Raw genomic sequence first — 14,922 nt, forward strand, 5'->3', positions numbered from 1 at the left:
TTTAAACTTTATTGTCTTGTTTTTATACTCTTTGGATGCCCATCATCCTGTCTTTTCCCCCCCAGTGCCGTCTCCCGGGTCACAGGAGTCGATCCTCTAGCCTCAGTCTGACTGTGGAGAGTGCCCTGGAGAGCTTTGACTTCCTCAACACCTCTGACTTTGACGACGATGATACCGGAGACGATAACGCCGTCATCAGCATTCCCCCACAGAGGTCTCCGATCTTTGATGCAGATGGAGAGAGGATCGGGTGAGTGTAATATTTTGCATTGGCTAAAACATTACAGTTTCATTTATTTATATATACACGTGCAGGTTTTTTTAAGGTCCCATACCAAAACTTTTGTGAGAACTTTGAAGTGCTTGGCAGCAAATGAAGAGTTTAATTCTTAGGATTCTTAGGATGACTGGACTCTTTAAAAACAAACTCACTACACGTACAGTCGGTGTGTTACCGCTGCCCCTCGGTGGTGACTCTTGTATGTTGCTGCTCAGGGCTCAGCATCCAGAAGCCAGAGGACACCTGAGCGAAGCCCTGACAGAGGACACCGGGGTGGGCAACAGTGTGGCAGGAAGCCCCCTCCCACTTACCACTGGAAATGAGAATCTGGACGTGGCTATTGTCATCCACCTTCAGTACTGCATTCACCTCATACAGGTAGAGCTCCTTCTGATAGTTGATATCATAATTACCATTCATCCTGCTTAAGTAAAACACCAGCTACCTTCTGGAAATTTTAGCATCTGACATGTTTTCATTTTTTCTTGGTAACATGGCAGATGTTGACCAGTGGGGTCAGTGTCTGGCAGCGTCGCAGTGTCCTCCTTAAATTGTCAGGACAGACCCAGCTGCTAGAGGAGTTAGCAGAGATCAGCGTGGACAAACTGGGAGCAATAACATCTGCTGCTGATGGTGGGTATCTAAACACGTAGACCAGATTTCCTCCATTTTTCCTTTCTTTTCTCATGCTTCACCCCTCCAAGGTTGGCTCTGTAGTTTTTGCATAATCTGGAAACTTATCCCAAACAGCAACATACATCTTATACTTTAAAGCAGAAAAACAAATCGTTACGGTGCATGAAGGAGGTTTGAGGGTTTGTGGTCTGACCTCGTGCTCTGCCCTGTTTTCCTCAGTCCTCCCGGGCCTCGTGGAGCGCCCCCAGCTGATGACTCTGTGGTCAGAGTGCAGCGGCTCTGAGGGACTTTTCCACACCACGCTGGACAGAGTGTTCAAACACATGAATCAGCGCTACACGGCGGTGCTGCAGGAGAACCGCCCACACGGCGCCGATACAGGTTCGCTCGTCCCTTCTTTGTTTCTGCAAACAGACCACGGGTTATACTTAAAATTTCATCTTCAGTCAGGGCTTCAACTGACTCACGTATTCAGGGTGTAAACAGGTTTTAATGTGCTCCTGAGGGGGAAACGAGACATCTGCATTTAACTGAGAATATAATGCAGCTGATGAAAATGGATAGAAACAAACTGCTTTATGTTATGAGGTAAACTGTGACTGCAGGCTGTGTGAACACGGCATTGTGATTTTGTTTTCTTTGGTTTTTGTTGTATAGCTGAAACTAAATAATGTTATGCCGTTATCTTGGAACAATACACCGATCTCTTCTCTCCTCTCCAGCGATTAGCATGGTAGTGGGTGAGATGGTGGACAGGAGCGACTTGCTGGCGGCACAGAGTGCTCCCGCTGCTGCGCTCTCTCAGGACGTCCTGACTGTGTTTCAGTTCTACAGCTACATCTTACAACATGAAGTCCAGGACATGGAGACGCACCTGCTGCACCTGGCCAGAGAGGGTGCGCAAAAGCTGTGATGCTTACATCATGACACGAATTCCTCTGTTGTTGGCTGCGTCCTGTAATAATCGAATTATTTTCTTAACCTAAGTCGCAAAATTAGGATATTTTGTGCTACGTGGCATATACGGCCACCTGTGCAAGTCCAAGATTTCTCCAAGTTAATCCAAATATTAGAGCTAACATTTTGATGCTTTATCCACAACTTGGGGAAGAGCAGCGTTTCATGATTTATGAGATGAATCATCAGCAATTTGCAAATTCTGAGCTAAATCACTGTGACCTTTGCTTTCCACAATAATTAGTTAACACAGAAAAACGCAGCTTTCAGCTTTTCGTGTGTTTTGAAGCTGTGTGTTTTTTTTCCTTTTGTTTTTTTTAATGTAATGTAAATGTGCCAGTCTCTAAAGCACTCTGGGTCAGTTTCTGTTGTTTAAATGTGCTATAGGCTATAAATAAAATTGACGTGACTGCCAACAGTATTGATGCTATCATGCTAGTATCAATCCAATAGTAATACCAGCGTTTGCATCGATGTATCTGGATCGATCACCTCACCTCTAATCAGGATTTAGTAGAAAGGAAGTTTGTGTGTAGGTGAGGCCTGTGAGTGTTACAGCTGGCCCTATCCTTGGTTTAATCTGCGTGTGTCTGCGTTGGCTTCCTCCTCAGAGGTGTTTGCAGAGGTCCTGTGCAGCGGAGACTATCCTCGCTGTCTCGCAGAACTGGAGGAGGTGCCTTTGTCATCTCTCTGGCCTGGAAGCAGAACCCTAAGGGCCCTGGCATCCCTCCTCACTGCAGAGGACCCTCAGGTCAACAAGGCAGCCGCCGACTACCTCTCTTCTGGAGCGTCAAACAAGCACTTCAGGACCAGGGTGAGTAATGCTCAAGAGAAAACGGTAGGCGCACCATTTCTGCTTTTTGAGCCACATTTTTAATGGTTGTTTGTGTGTCTGCAGGCAGTGGAGTGCTACACCCAGGCACTGTCGGAGGCTGGAGTGCAGAGTCAGAGGGCAGCCTGCTCAGCTCTCAGCTGTCTGGAGGTCAGTAGTTGTTTACTAAACTGTGCAAACAGCAGTTTTATGCAATAAAGAGAAACATGTCCTTTGGATTTTTACATTTTTATCTTGTTTGTGTGCGCAGGCAGTCGAGAGCATCAGAGCAGTGGTAGCGCTGTGCGATTCAGCCGACGAAGAGCTGCGTCACGTGGCCATAGAAACCCTGCTCACGTTCGGTGCGTAACAAATCCACTGCATTTTATACACAACTGCCATGAGGTCATTTACACACTATAGTGCTATTAAGATGTGTTTAATTGCAGTGTTGACGGTAAATTCCAAGAAAAACACGTTTTCTCTTGCTTGTTTTCTGGGGCAGATGTTTGAGCTTCAACACTTTCTCTGCAGACGCTTTAAAATCTTACATTGAAGGCAACTTTTCTCAAACGCCGAGGGTTTTAACTCAGCATGCAGATTCTTATATTTTCTTTTGTCAATTTGTTACGTCCTTCCGTTGCCTTCTTTCTGCCATAATCTTGATTGTGGGGATACGAATACTGCCATCTGAGAAGTAGGTGGTCATTACTAACAGAAGCTACTTTTAGCTGCTCCTTCACCACAAGAGATCGCCTCAGCAGGCAACGCTGCACGTTTGGTTTGGCAAAGCCCTTCCTGACGCAAATTCAAACCAGCGACCTTTCATTTGCCAAGTGATTTATTCTCACTAATATTTTTAGAAGATTCTGTTGCTCCTTCTGGCCTTCGTCCAAAGTTTCATTCTTAACCCTTGTCAACCAGTTTTACCCGATTCCCAGCAAAATATGCAGGCATCTTGCTGGAGACACCAGTAAGTTCAGCGCCGAGTTTGATGCCATTTCAGTGAACATTGTGTGAAACAGTCTTTGTGAAAGTTAGACAATCTGTGACAGTCCCACACACACTTAGTGAATGTATCTGTAAAGCTGTCCTCTCTGCAAAACATTCACTTTTTAACTAACTGCGCATGAGGCGTTTGTGTACCATCAGTAAATTGTAGCTTTTCCCCGTTCTCCCCTTCAGTAGTTATGTGAAAGGTGACTATGGACACATTATTTCTAATAATCTCTTTTTGCTGCTTGCAGGTGAGGAGGGGCGCCTGGCGTACGAGCAGCTGGACACTGTGCCGGGGGAGATGATCCGTCTGGGCACACGGCGAGGAAACACCGTCACCACTGCCTTCTGAGCCATCACTGAAAAGATAGAAGGACTGCACCCGGACCTCCGAGGACAGCACTTGCCTCCTTAGCTCAACCCACACAGCACACCTCACAGGGCCGTTAACGACTAATCTGTTCATCGATCTGCTTTCTAGCAACAACAAACGTTTTCACTTAAACTGCAGTTAATCACTGTTACTCACTGCCTCCTGAAAGGAAGTAACACCAAACAAGTTGTCTTAACCACAAGGACACACAACCTAGACCCCTCCTGACGCACGCTTACACTCCTCCTCCTCACCCTGCTGTCTGAGCCAGGCACACACCGGTCACGTTAAGTTGAATTGAAAAGCACAAATTTTGACTGGACACAAAGCGGCTGAGAGCTGCTCCAAAGACTGTGGAAATCAAGCACCGGGTCTTCACCCTCCTGTCAAAAAGGCTTCCGAGAACACCCGTCTCACGCACTCTCTGAATAATCTCAAGTTTTACAGATTTATTGTACCACGCAATATACTATGATCTTTGTATAATCACTGTTAACATGCGTTCACCTAGATTAGAAGTGCTTTCTGACGCTTTCGGAAGACCTGCACTGTTGTAAGGCGTGTAAATACGGCTTAGTTTACACGTGATACACGTGGTTGTGTTCAAGACGTAATTTTCAGGGATCCTCGTGTGGTTGAAAGACCTGTGTGTTTTTTGGCAGGGAGGAACATTAATAAGATGAGGTCACAGCGGTCCAGGGGAGACAGGGGTTTAGCACAGTGCCCAGTGTTCACTCACGCAGCAGTTTGCGTCTGAGATTTCTCCTACTTGCAGTTTAACAAGTGCAATTTTTTCTGTACATATGTGATTTTTTTTTTTTCCTTTTTTTTGCACCTGGCTGACACGTGAAGCCCATTTGATATCGTCAGCTTTTGACCTTTTGAGCCTCGTTGTGGCTGAGCTGGCACATTACACAAATACTCTTTGTAAATGTATGTTTTGTTTGTTTTTCCTACAAGGTCAGGAGCCAGTCGAGGGCAATAAACTAGGCAGAGGACCTCATGAGAATGCACTTTCTTGGCAGTTGTGCAGAGAGGATCAGTTGAGGCAGCACGCGAGCTGATAGCAGGATAAGACATTAAGCTTTTGGCCTTTTCTGCCACACTTTGGGTCTGCTCCATGCGAACGGTTTAATGGGAACACTGACCCAGGGGAGGCATCTATCTCCAGCTTTTCTCATTGTAACTGTACTACTGAGTCTGGTGCTGCTGCACAGTGACAAAACTTAGAAGCTCACATGTCATATATTTATTATTTACTCCTTGTTATTCTAATATTCTGTCAAGTTATTTTGTATTAGAGCAGACCACATTGTTATGTAAATGATTGTATATTTATGCTCTACTTTCAGGTCTGGTATTTGAATTAATGTCTTTTGTTTAAAAAGGCCTCTGTGTTTTTAACCATACGACTCGTGTTTGATTATAATTGGAGTTTATTTTCAATTTAATTATATTAGATTGTTATTTTGGAGAATATTAAGATTTGCTAATAGTAATTATAGATTTTGTTTTCCCTAAAAGGTCCCCAAACTAACGGGGCATTTATATGATAGAGATGTTACTTTATTAAGTAGATTTACTTTAACCAAAGGAAAAATCTTGGGATTTTAAAACGGTCTTTTAATAAGAGCTCATCCAAGAGAATGTATTTTCAATACAGCGTGTACATTTGGACCAGAACCCTCAGACTTATCTTTGGAAGCACAAAAAGGAAAAAAAAAGGCAAACCCGTAATATGAGGATCTCGTTACATCTGGTTGTAACTGCACAATCCAAAAGCCATATTAAAAAGCAAGCGGTTAGTATTTTTATGAAAGGTATTCTTTTTGTAATATAATCTGTAAATGCGTGAAGTTGATACTAAAAGTTGTTTCTTTTTTACTTTCATGCAGCCTTTTGCAAAACGTGGTCCAAATTTAAATTCCTTTTCGAGATGTGAACAGCATTACAGTATTTTGGTCCAGTAACTCACTCTGTCTAATTTTCTCTCTTCACAAACTCGCTGTTGACCTGTTTAACAAGTTAATTGGTGGACTGTTCAGTTCCTTAGCACCGTATATAATACAAGGTGGCGAAATGTGCACGTTTAATTTAGGTTTTAATAATAACTGCTGAAACTGAACTTCATCCATCTTCTTGGTCAATAGCTTCAGTACTGATTCATGTGGTTGCACACTGCTCTTCTCCGTCGTGGTTCCTCTGCTCATCAAGAAGTTGCAATAAAGTTTATTTTTGCATAATTAAAAACTGGATTTCTCTTTCCCCACACGGAGTCCATCCATTCTCTTCTGCTTATCCTTGTCAGGGTCGTGAGGGGGCTGGAGCCCATTCAGTCTTAAATAGAATGTTTTGTTTTTTTTAAGTCCTACTGCTGTTTTAAATTAATACTAATGAGTATATGCAAATCCATACGTAATCGGACTGTTACAACTACACAGCAGCTAGATTTTATACGGAAAAGTGGGCATACAAGCTTAACACACCAAAAAAAAAAAAAAAAGTTTTAGTTGTGTAGATTTGACACCCCATATGGAAAAGATATATAAATCTTATAAAGTTTGTATCTGTCTTGTGTGAAACTTGTATGAAAAGCATGAGTGAAAACATAAGATCCCTTGAAAAATTATATAATGAAACTTGTATGTTTTGGATACTTACTAAAACAATGAAAGTAATGAGAACGTGGCCACTTTCATGAGTAATCACATAAGTTTACCATTTCTTTTCCATATGGGACAGCCTAAGCCAGCGATGTCAAACTCATTTTACATTGTGAGCCACATACAGCATATTCTGATCCTAAATGGGCCGGAGCACCAGTGCAAGTCAGTTTTTCCTTCCATAGCACAGTAACAAAGACATCTCTAGTTGAGGTCAGTTGTGTGTCACTTTGCTGTAGTATGACAGGCTATCGAGGAGGTCTTTATCAGTGAGAAAAGCTGCAACGCTTCTCAAAATACAGATAAAAGAATCAAGATTTATCCCAACACCACCAAGTGGACCGACTGGAGTCTTCACCCCCCCCCCCCCAGTCCCTAGCATACCCATTTATAATTTTCTCATTTCTGTAGCAACTTCACCCTTTAGGTTCAGCAAGAACTACAAGCTTCAATAAGTGTCAAGATTTAAAATATAAAGTTTATTTACACCAACTTCAAAATTTTACAGTGAGGCAACATTTCAGGGCCATGCTCTTTGCCACATCTGGCAGTAAATAACTGACCAACAGTGCACATTTAACTTATCACAACAGGGAAAAACAGGTGTTCAAGTAAAATTTGTAAACACTGTCGCTCAACAGGAGCCACAAGACAAATCAAGTGCCAAAAGAAGCACGTTGGACAAGCATTTTAGTTTCACCTGGCCAAGGTAAACTTCTTTTAGACTAATGGTTGTGGACACCCTGACATGGAAGTCTTTCAGGTTCCAGCAGCTTAGTTCACATCTGTACTTTTCTTACTATGACACATCAAGGGGTCTTCTGTTAAAGGAAACCTTCACTGGCTTAGTTTCTTAAGACCCTTAAACTTGAGCAATGATGAAAAATATATTTAAAAAAAAATAAAAATTGCAGGCTGAATTTAGAGTACATACACATCTTTAAAGCTCATCTCCTTCAAACGAAGTACTCGTTGCAGTCAAAACTTACTCAGTCATGCAGTATTAGTTCTGGAGTCCTGAGGGTCCTGGTTCTTCATCATCCGATAGCTCTTCTGCAGAGCCGTAACTGTAGTCTGGATCGTTTTCACTCTGATCTGCCAAGTCGTCGCCTTCATGTTCAGCCTCATCTTCATCAAAGGCAATCCCTCTGAGCTCCTCCAGATTGTCAGGAGATTTCCCAGTCAGTCTCTAAAAAGAGAGTACACCAAGTTTAATTTACCAACAGACCCATCTGTGCAGTCCTGTCCAGTTTATCCATGCAGCTCTCCACCTGGTTAAGTACTCTGCTCAGGGAATTTGGGTTTAGCTCAAAAGGCTGAAATTTTTACCACCAAGTTACTACTTTGTGCCCACTGATTAAACAGAATGAGTCCAAAATTGTAATTGCAATGCTGCAGCAAGTAGCCAGATTTGTAAAACTTGATCAGACGCATATAGTGTTAAGATTTAATTATGCAAAGCATCTCTAGACAGGATGGGCAGTTTATTTTCCCCGAGTGGAAAAAAGAAGACACTGCACCAATAAACTGAACTCCAATCTGTTTAAAGTTTGTTTAGCCATACATTTTAAGCTTCCTGGTGCATCCCTCCAGTTCCACTTTCTCAAAACTGTCCACAGTAATGTTGGTACACAACTGATAAGATTAACATATAGTTTTTCACCACAACTCAATGTGCAGTCAAATTTTAATACTTACCTCAATCATGTCAGCCATGTACTGGACATGTTGAGCGAGCTCCTGCAGCTCTTCATTTTCACTCTGAAGCTTCGTTAGCTGCTCATCTCTGGCCTCTATGCTTTTGTGGAGCTGAAACAACAAATGCAAACACAAAGTTAAGACAACCTCCTACACATGGAAGGTCTAAACCAGAAAACTGCTTCACGTTAATACACTGTACAGGCAATCTAGCCAAACAATTTAGGAGTTACAGGAATCGTGAAGTAGTGAATGCAGAAAAATGCCAGCATCAGCACCTTTTATATAGAGGAGAATTCAGTGAGCTTCAGAGCTACTCAAGTGCCAGCTGGTCAGTAGCCAAAGGTCAAGTGTGTCAGTGGGAGCGTGGGAACAGCTCAGTTTGCAGCTAAACATTAGCAGAATCTCAGTGATTAACTCACCTTCTCATTCTCCTGTAGAACATTGTACAGTGCTTTCCGTCGCTCCTCTGCTACCTCTTTCCAGTAGGTGGAAGGTGGAGTTTCTACAACAGCAGCAGAGGGTTTAGATCAGAGTTTGAGATAAAGTGAAAATTTGTGACCATCTAGCGCACCGTGCTGCCTTCTCTACCTTTGACCATGAGCTCATATGCTTCTTTGGACATGCCATCTATTAACCCATCAGCTGCTTCTGTTTGAGTGGATTTGACTTCCATCTTGACCCTCTTTGATCCTCTGATTTGCTCAGCTGTCCAATTCTTCCGCTTTGGACCAACCTTTCCGGCCTAAAAAACAAATCATTTCCAAAATTTAGGCTTGAAAGATGCAATTTTCACGAGTGATTCAACATCTACAAGTCTTAATCTTATGCAAGCCAATTTGGACAGCTACTACAAACCTTAGCTGACCTCCCCAGGTCTGAGTTAACCTGACGAACTTGCAGGGTTTGCCTGGCAGGTCCCATAGTCTTTTGAGAAGGTGTGAGAAGGCTCTGAAAGGCATCCAACACAAGTAACCGTTACTGTATATCTGATTAGATTACAACATGCTAACAAAACAGAAGGTAGACTCCCCCTCCCCCTGATTAGCCTTTAGAAACTAAAGATTGAATCACATGGGAAAGTAGCAGAACCCATGTTCTCATTCTCAAAGCTTCTATTCAGCAAGGATTAGCATCACTTCACAAGCTTTACTTTAGTTACACTGTCACCAGGAGAAAGGGCATAAGTGAGGTGCCACAACAGCAATGCCATGTGCAACAGACCTACAGGTGTGCAAAGCGCGGGTAGGGCACAAATTCTTAACAGCCGTGGGAAAGTCTCTCCAATGATCGTTACAGAGCAGCCAGAAAACATAATTTGTTAATGTTTGGCCACAGCTTCACAAGACTGCTGGGGTGTTTTGTATAATGGGTGATTAAGTTGTGAGTGGGCCTTTTCCTTAAGGAACAGCAAAGTAGAAACCAAAACAAATGTAATTTTGTTTAAGTGTAAGCAATAAGACACCGAGCTGCTCAGCAATATGACGAATTTAAATACCACTTTACAGGAAATACCACATTTAAGTGCCTTTCCACACAACCCAACCCTGAAGTGTCCTTTAGGACTGACCTTCAAGCCACTTACAGTAGATGGCTTTGTTCTGTTGAGACTACATGTCCAGAGACTGCTGCAGCTGGATTATACATGTTAATATAAAAGAATTAAGACAACAATAAATGGAAGAGGCAATCTTGGCCTTCTATATTTACATGGAAGTTTTTGGTTTGAGTTTAAATAAAAATACTGACCCTCACCCGAAAAAAATAAGAATTTCATGAGAAGCTCTCTAAAATGATACCAGTCACCCAAGAAAGGTAGTATAGGAGATATTTGAGCACTACTAGGGAAATAATTACCACCAATGTTTACACTTGAAAGACAAAATGACGAAACAACTTAAAAGTCTTTGTACTTACCTTTATGTTCTCATTGGACTTCTGGTGGCTCTGCTTTACTTTTCCACTGACGTTCATTTTTTTTCTCGAAACCTGAGCCAGGACAAGTAGTAGACAAAGAACTTGATTTTTAATTAGCAAAAATTATATTTAAAAAAAAATTAAACCTCTAGCTGTCTAGCTTACCATTGACTAGTGATTCTACCCACTTAGAAACGCTACTCTATAAGGAAAGGATCATATGGTCTAAGTTTCCCCACTTTTAAAATAAGCCATGGTAAGAAGGCCTCGAGTCAGCTGGATCTTAAGGAAAACCAATCAGCCACGTTTAAAGAAGGCAAATTAGCCGACGTGAACTATACTTAATGTGATATAACTGTAGATAAAAAAAATTAATTAATTAAAAACATTACCAGAACTTACCCTGCCTGCTTTTTCTTAACCTCGGTTTCCCGTTCGCTCGACTCTTCTCCGATACTCCCGCGCCAGAGGCTTAAATACGCCCACTCCGTCACGTGAGCAAGAGGCCAGTGAGGCGCATGCTCACAAAGAATTATTTTTTTTGCACCGTTGTTTTTTTCCCCTCGTGCGGTCACATGTCAAGGCACGTCATATCTTTGTAGTTGACTGTGCAGCCATTTTGGGGGAGGCTGTAGACCGTCTAGCTTGTATGTGCCATTATTAGCTACCTAAAAAAAACACGCAAACAAAGAAACCAAACGGAAAAAACGTTGGACGACACGTCGTTAAATATGGGCCCGCCGGGAGACAGAAAACTCCACATGTCGACTGAAAGAACGGAGGACTTGAGCTGGATTGTCGATTTATCTTGACATGGCATGCGGCAGGGCGAGCCGGAGGTTGTGACGACTGAAGAAAAGGAGAGAAAGAAAACAAGCGCAGCAAACACCTCGAAACTTCAGACGTGGAAAGCGGGGGGTTGATTTTTTTTGTTTAGTTAACAATTATTTCGCCATTCAACTGCTGTCGTTGATTGGCTATAATTGATTCCCCTGGGCTGATTCTGTTTTTTTGTCGATGAAGTAGTTAACAAGGCACGACTGAAGCGCATTACATTTAGCGAAAATGGTGTAAACGGTTAGTGAGTGAAGCCCGCTGGTTTCTTAGCCTCAAACAGCACTGGCAGTCACATTGAGCCGAGGAGGTGGGGGAAATGTAAACGCGTTTAAAGATGACTGTACGCTAAGCTAGGTGATCACACATAGGCCTCAATTAAGCCAATCAGTCAGATGATAAGATGTAGCTATATCGCTGGCTCACTACTAGTTAGTGTCGGAAGTGAATGCCTAGATTAGCCTGCTAGCTCACCTTAGCTAGTGTGCTAAAAATACGCCCACATCATGACTATCGGCAGTGGCAGCAACGACACAGGCTCTGGGCCAAATGAGTGGCAGTAAAAGTCACGGAAATGTCAAGTTACTTTCGCAGTAGTCTTCGATGTTACCCGGTGCCAATATCTCCTGGCATCTGTGTTTACCTGCCATCTTCGTCTGTATCCCCAGTCCGTCTATAACACGCACATAACAGTGTCTGCACGGAAGCAAAAAGACAGCCATGGATGAGGGACTTTGAAATGACCCAAACGATAGAATATTTGTCTGCTTGCTGTAGTCCACAATCTCAATTGCAGAAAACTAGCGATATGGGTTTTTGCAGCAGCGCTTTCTGCTGATTTCAGTACCATCTATAGGAGGGAAAAGTTGAGTCATTTGAGTTGCTGTTTTAATTTAAATCTTTGTTGTAATCCCTCCATGGCAGGTTGAAAAACGAAGCTCACGGTCCTTGAAAGTCATGTCTTAAAACATGGATTTCTGATCAAGCATAAAGGAGATGTAGTCTTAGCTTGTCGACCATTCCCCCCCTCCTCAACACTGCCCTTTTTTTAACAAAACAATCGAAATGACTTAGTTTTGTTTAAGATTTTTATGACCTTTTAAGTTCGTAGTTGGTATACTGAGGATTTAGCCTAGAGTTTTGATGCGTTGTTTCTGCAAAGGGTAGCCAGCTCCATCCTTTATCAAACAGAAAGTAGAGAGTTTAGCCAAAATATACTGCAGAAGAGGAGAAGACACTACCATCGAATTCCAACCATGGGGGACCCAACTTCACGCAGAAATCAAACACGAAATCGACTTCGAGCTCAACTTCGGAAGAAAAGGGAATCTTTGGCTGATCAGTTTGACTTCAAGATTTATATAGCCTTCGTTTTCAAAGAAAAGGTTTGCCAGCACTACAGATCCACTCATGTTTGTTCCTCATTGTACAACCAAAGCAATGCCTTAAAATATCCCCCCTCCAATTTTTTTTCATTACAGAAGAAGAAGTCAGCACTTTTTGAGGTAGCCGAAGTTGTGCCAGTGATGACCAACAACTATGAAGAAAATATCCTACGAGGTGTGCGCGATTCCAGCTACTCTCTCGAGAGTTCAATAGAGCTCCTGCAAAAAGACGTTGTGCAACTACACGCGCCCCGATACCAGTCAATGCGAAGGGTGAGACGCAATACCATTTGAAAGGGGGAGTGTATGGAAAAGTAAACATTTTGTGTCATGTTAGCTGTCTGTGTTTTTACAGGATGTGATAGGCTGCACTCAGGAAATGGATTTTATCCTATGGCCACGCAACGATATTGAGAAGATCGTCTGTCTGCTGTTCTCCAGATGGAAGGGGGCCGATGATGAACCCTTTAGGCCTGTTCAGGTCAGTCCTTATCACCTTAGGTTTGGTCAGAACTATAGAAAGTTAAAAATATCATCTTTGTGTACACTCTATTTTTTTAAATCATCTTCACAGTGTAGCAATTTTAAATAGTAAAAAAAAAGCATCTTATCAGCAAATTCAATTTTGCAGCCAGTTTCCCAGATATGTATGAAGTTCAGTCCTCAACTAACACGAAACACTGCGAGTTTGTAGCCTGAGACTAGGCTTAATCTGTGTCTGGGAAACTGAGACTTTACATAACAAAACTTTGTCCTTAGTTCTTAAGTCTGTCTTATTTACAGGCCAAGTTTGAATTTCATCATGGAGACTACGAGAAGCAGTGCATGCATGCTTTGGGTCGTAAAGACAAGGCTGGAATGGTCATGAACAACCCAACTCAGTCTGTATTTCTCTTTATGGATAGACAGCACTTACAGGTATGTCGCATCGCTGAAAATAAAATGTAATTCTCCTAAAAAGAGGAGGAAAAAACCCTGAAATGGTCTTGTTAACACACTTTATCACAAATGTTGTCCACATTCTTTCAGACTCCTAAAACCAAGGCCACAGTTTTCAAGTTGTGCAGCCTCTGCCTGTACTTGCCCCAGGACCAGCTGACCTGCTGGGGTGTGGGAGACATCGAGGATCACCTCCGCCCTTATATGCCTGATTAAGGCTTCTTGCTCCACCCAGCCACACGGAGGGGGAATGAAAAAGAAAAAAAAAAAAGCCTTTTTCCCTTCCTCTTGCCTAAGCCTTCAGAAGCAAATTGATGTACTCATCTCCATCCTTTTTTCCCTTTAAGATGTGAACTTATGCTTGGATCTCCTTTTTTGTTTCTACTCGTTCTACCTTCCCTGACCTGAATCTGATTGAGTTCCCATCCTTCATTTTTTTTCTGCCTCATGCTCCCAGTGTGCCCCCACCCCTCTTCTCCCTACCATTTTTGGATTTATCCCTCACCTTTTTTTCCACTTCCTCCTCATTCCCTGCTTCTCACTCACCTATTTTTGTTCATTTGAACCTGCACGAACATTGATTTTGAGTGGTTGGTTGTTCTCTTGGAGCTGCACTGTCAACAGCACCGGTCATTGAAGGAACTCTTTATGTTGCATCAGAACAGGAACAAACAATACACAGGTCATCATGGTGGTTCTCACATGGACGCGTTTTATATCCTTGTTGTCATAAGAAATGATTGTTAAAGTTTGTAATGTCACGCAGGTGTCTAGAACAACTTTACGCAGTCTTGTGACCGAGGACAGGTGTGGAGAGGTGTTTAAACACCCGTGTAAGCAAAGAGATAATGAGATGAACAGTATCTGTCAAATCATATGGTGTAGGTATCGCTTCTTTTAAACAGCCTTAGTTATTTTGCTGGACTTTCAAAGATGGTTTGGTGTCATTTGCTTTCCTCTGAAACATGCTAGGCAAGCCTTCGCTAAAACCTTGAGTGACTTGAAAGGTGTTATACACACAAAGTTGGTTAGACGTTGAGGGTCATGTTCACTGTTCAAGCACTATTCCATTGAGCTACTGAAATGATGTTTTTATGTTTGTTTTATTGGGGATGTGGGTTGGTGAGTAACTGAAATGGCGACATTTATTGTTTAACATACCTAACAAAAGTTGCTGAAAGCTAATTCTCTTATTTTTATTTGACCTACTAAAAGTTAGATGATTTGCCACCATGCTCATCAAATTAAATTGGGTTTTGCAGGCTTGCTTGTCAAAGAATATTACGCACATATAATTTTGCTCCTTGTTGATTCAGTGTGTTCACTTTAAAAGGATGTAAGGCGTGTAACTTCTGGAGTTTTTTTTCTCTGTTGGTTCTCAAATCAATACTGCTGAGCATATCCCAATACAGTGCAAATTCTGAAAGCATCAC

At 42.3% G+C, this 14,922-nt stretch overlaps 3 protein-coding genes across 7 annotated transcripts in view; 2 read left to right on the forward strand and 1 right to left on the reverse strand.

The window, feature by feature from the left end:
* Positions 1–5,462, forward strand: part of ripor2 (RHO family interacting cell polarization regulator 2) — a 74,930-nt gene extending 69,468 nt beyond the window's left edge. For all 5 annotated transcript variants that reach the window (XM_076878957.1, XM_076878956.1, XM_004549221.4 and 2 more), the window contains exons 14-22: positions 66–250; positions 496–658; positions 781–913; positions 1,136–1,297; positions 1,639–1,812; positions 2,485–2,687; positions 2,772–2,855; positions 2,956–3,046; positions 3,932–5,462. In XM_076878957.1, coding sequence (XP_076735072.1) covers positions 66–250; positions 496–658; positions 781–913; positions 1,136–1,297; positions 1,639–1,812; positions 2,485–2,687; positions 2,772–2,855; positions 2,956–3,046; positions 3,932–4,032 — 1,296 coding nt within the window. In that variant the 3' untranslated portion in view covers positions 4,033–5,462. The remainder of the gene's footprint in view (positions 1–65; positions 251–495; positions 659–780; positions 914–1,135; positions 1,298–1,638; positions 1,813–2,484; positions 2,688–2,771; positions 2,856–2,955; positions 3,047–3,931) is intronic.
* A 1,712-nt stretch (positions 5,463–7,174) lies between these two features.
* Positions 7,175–10,869, reverse strand: gmnn (geminin DNA replication inhibitor). The gene is made up of 7 exons (XM_004549230.5): positions 10,734–10,869; positions 10,332–10,403; positions 9,273–9,365; positions 9,006–9,159; positions 8,837–8,919; positions 8,415–8,525; positions 7,175–7,905 (listed from the first exon to the last, which is right to left on the reverse strand). The coding sequence occupies exons 2-7, from the start codon at positions 10,386–10,388 to the stop codon at positions 7,720–7,722; spliced, it is 684 nt and encodes a 227-aa protein (XP_004549287.1). The 5' UTR covers positions 10,389–10,403; positions 10,734–10,869; the 3' UTR covers positions 7,175–7,719.
* Positions 10,870–10,941: 72 nt separating this feature from the next.
* lg22h6orf62 (linkage group 22 C6orf62 homolog) lies at positions 10,942–14,921 on the forward strand. The gene is made up of 5 exons (XM_004549229.6): positions 10,942–12,550; positions 12,647–12,823; positions 12,906–13,031; positions 13,334–13,468; positions 13,580–14,921. Exons 1-5 carry the CDS (start codon positions 12,422–12,424, stop codon positions 13,703–13,705), a joined length of 693 nt encoding a protein of 230 aa, XP_004549286.1. The 5' UTR covers positions 10,942–12,421; the 3' UTR covers positions 13,706–14,921.
* Position 14,922: the final 1 nt, after the last annotated feature.

Source organism: Maylandia zebra, linkage group LG22 (genome assembly GCF_041146795.1).
Source record: "Maylandia zebra isolate NMK-2024a linkage group LG22, Mzebra_GT3a, whole genome shotgun sequence".
Classification (NCBI taxonomy): Eukaryota; Metazoa; Chordata; class Actinopteri; order Cichliformes; family Cichlidae; genus Maylandia; species Maylandia zebra.

Bases quoted from the DNA above. Each gene is read 5' to 3' on its own strand.
- gmnn (XM_004549230.5), bottom strand. From the start codon at position 10,388: ATGAACGTCAGTGGAAAAGTAAAGCAGAGCCACCAGAAGTCCAATGAG. The intron at 9,160-9,272 runs GTTTGTAGTAGC...TTTGTTTTTTAG, and splicing joins ACCTGGGGAGGTCAGCTAAG to GCCGGAAAGGTTGGTCCAAA. The intron at 8,526-8,836 runs GTGAGTTAATCA...TTGTTGTTTCAG, and splicing joins TTCTACAGGAGAATGAGAAG to CTCCACAAAAGCATAGAGGC.
- lg22h6orf62 (XM_004549229.6), top strand. From the start codon at position 12,422: ATGGGGGACCCAACTTCACGCAGAAATCAAACACGAAATCGACTTCGA. The intron at 12,824-12,905 runs GTGAGACGCAAT...GTGTTTTTACAG, and splicing joins GATACCAGTCAATGCGAAGG to GATGTGATAGGCTGCACTCA. The intron at 13,469-13,579 runs GTATGTCGCATC...ACATTCTTTCAG, and splicing joins TGGATAGACAGCACTTACAG to ACTCCTAAAACCAAGGCCAC.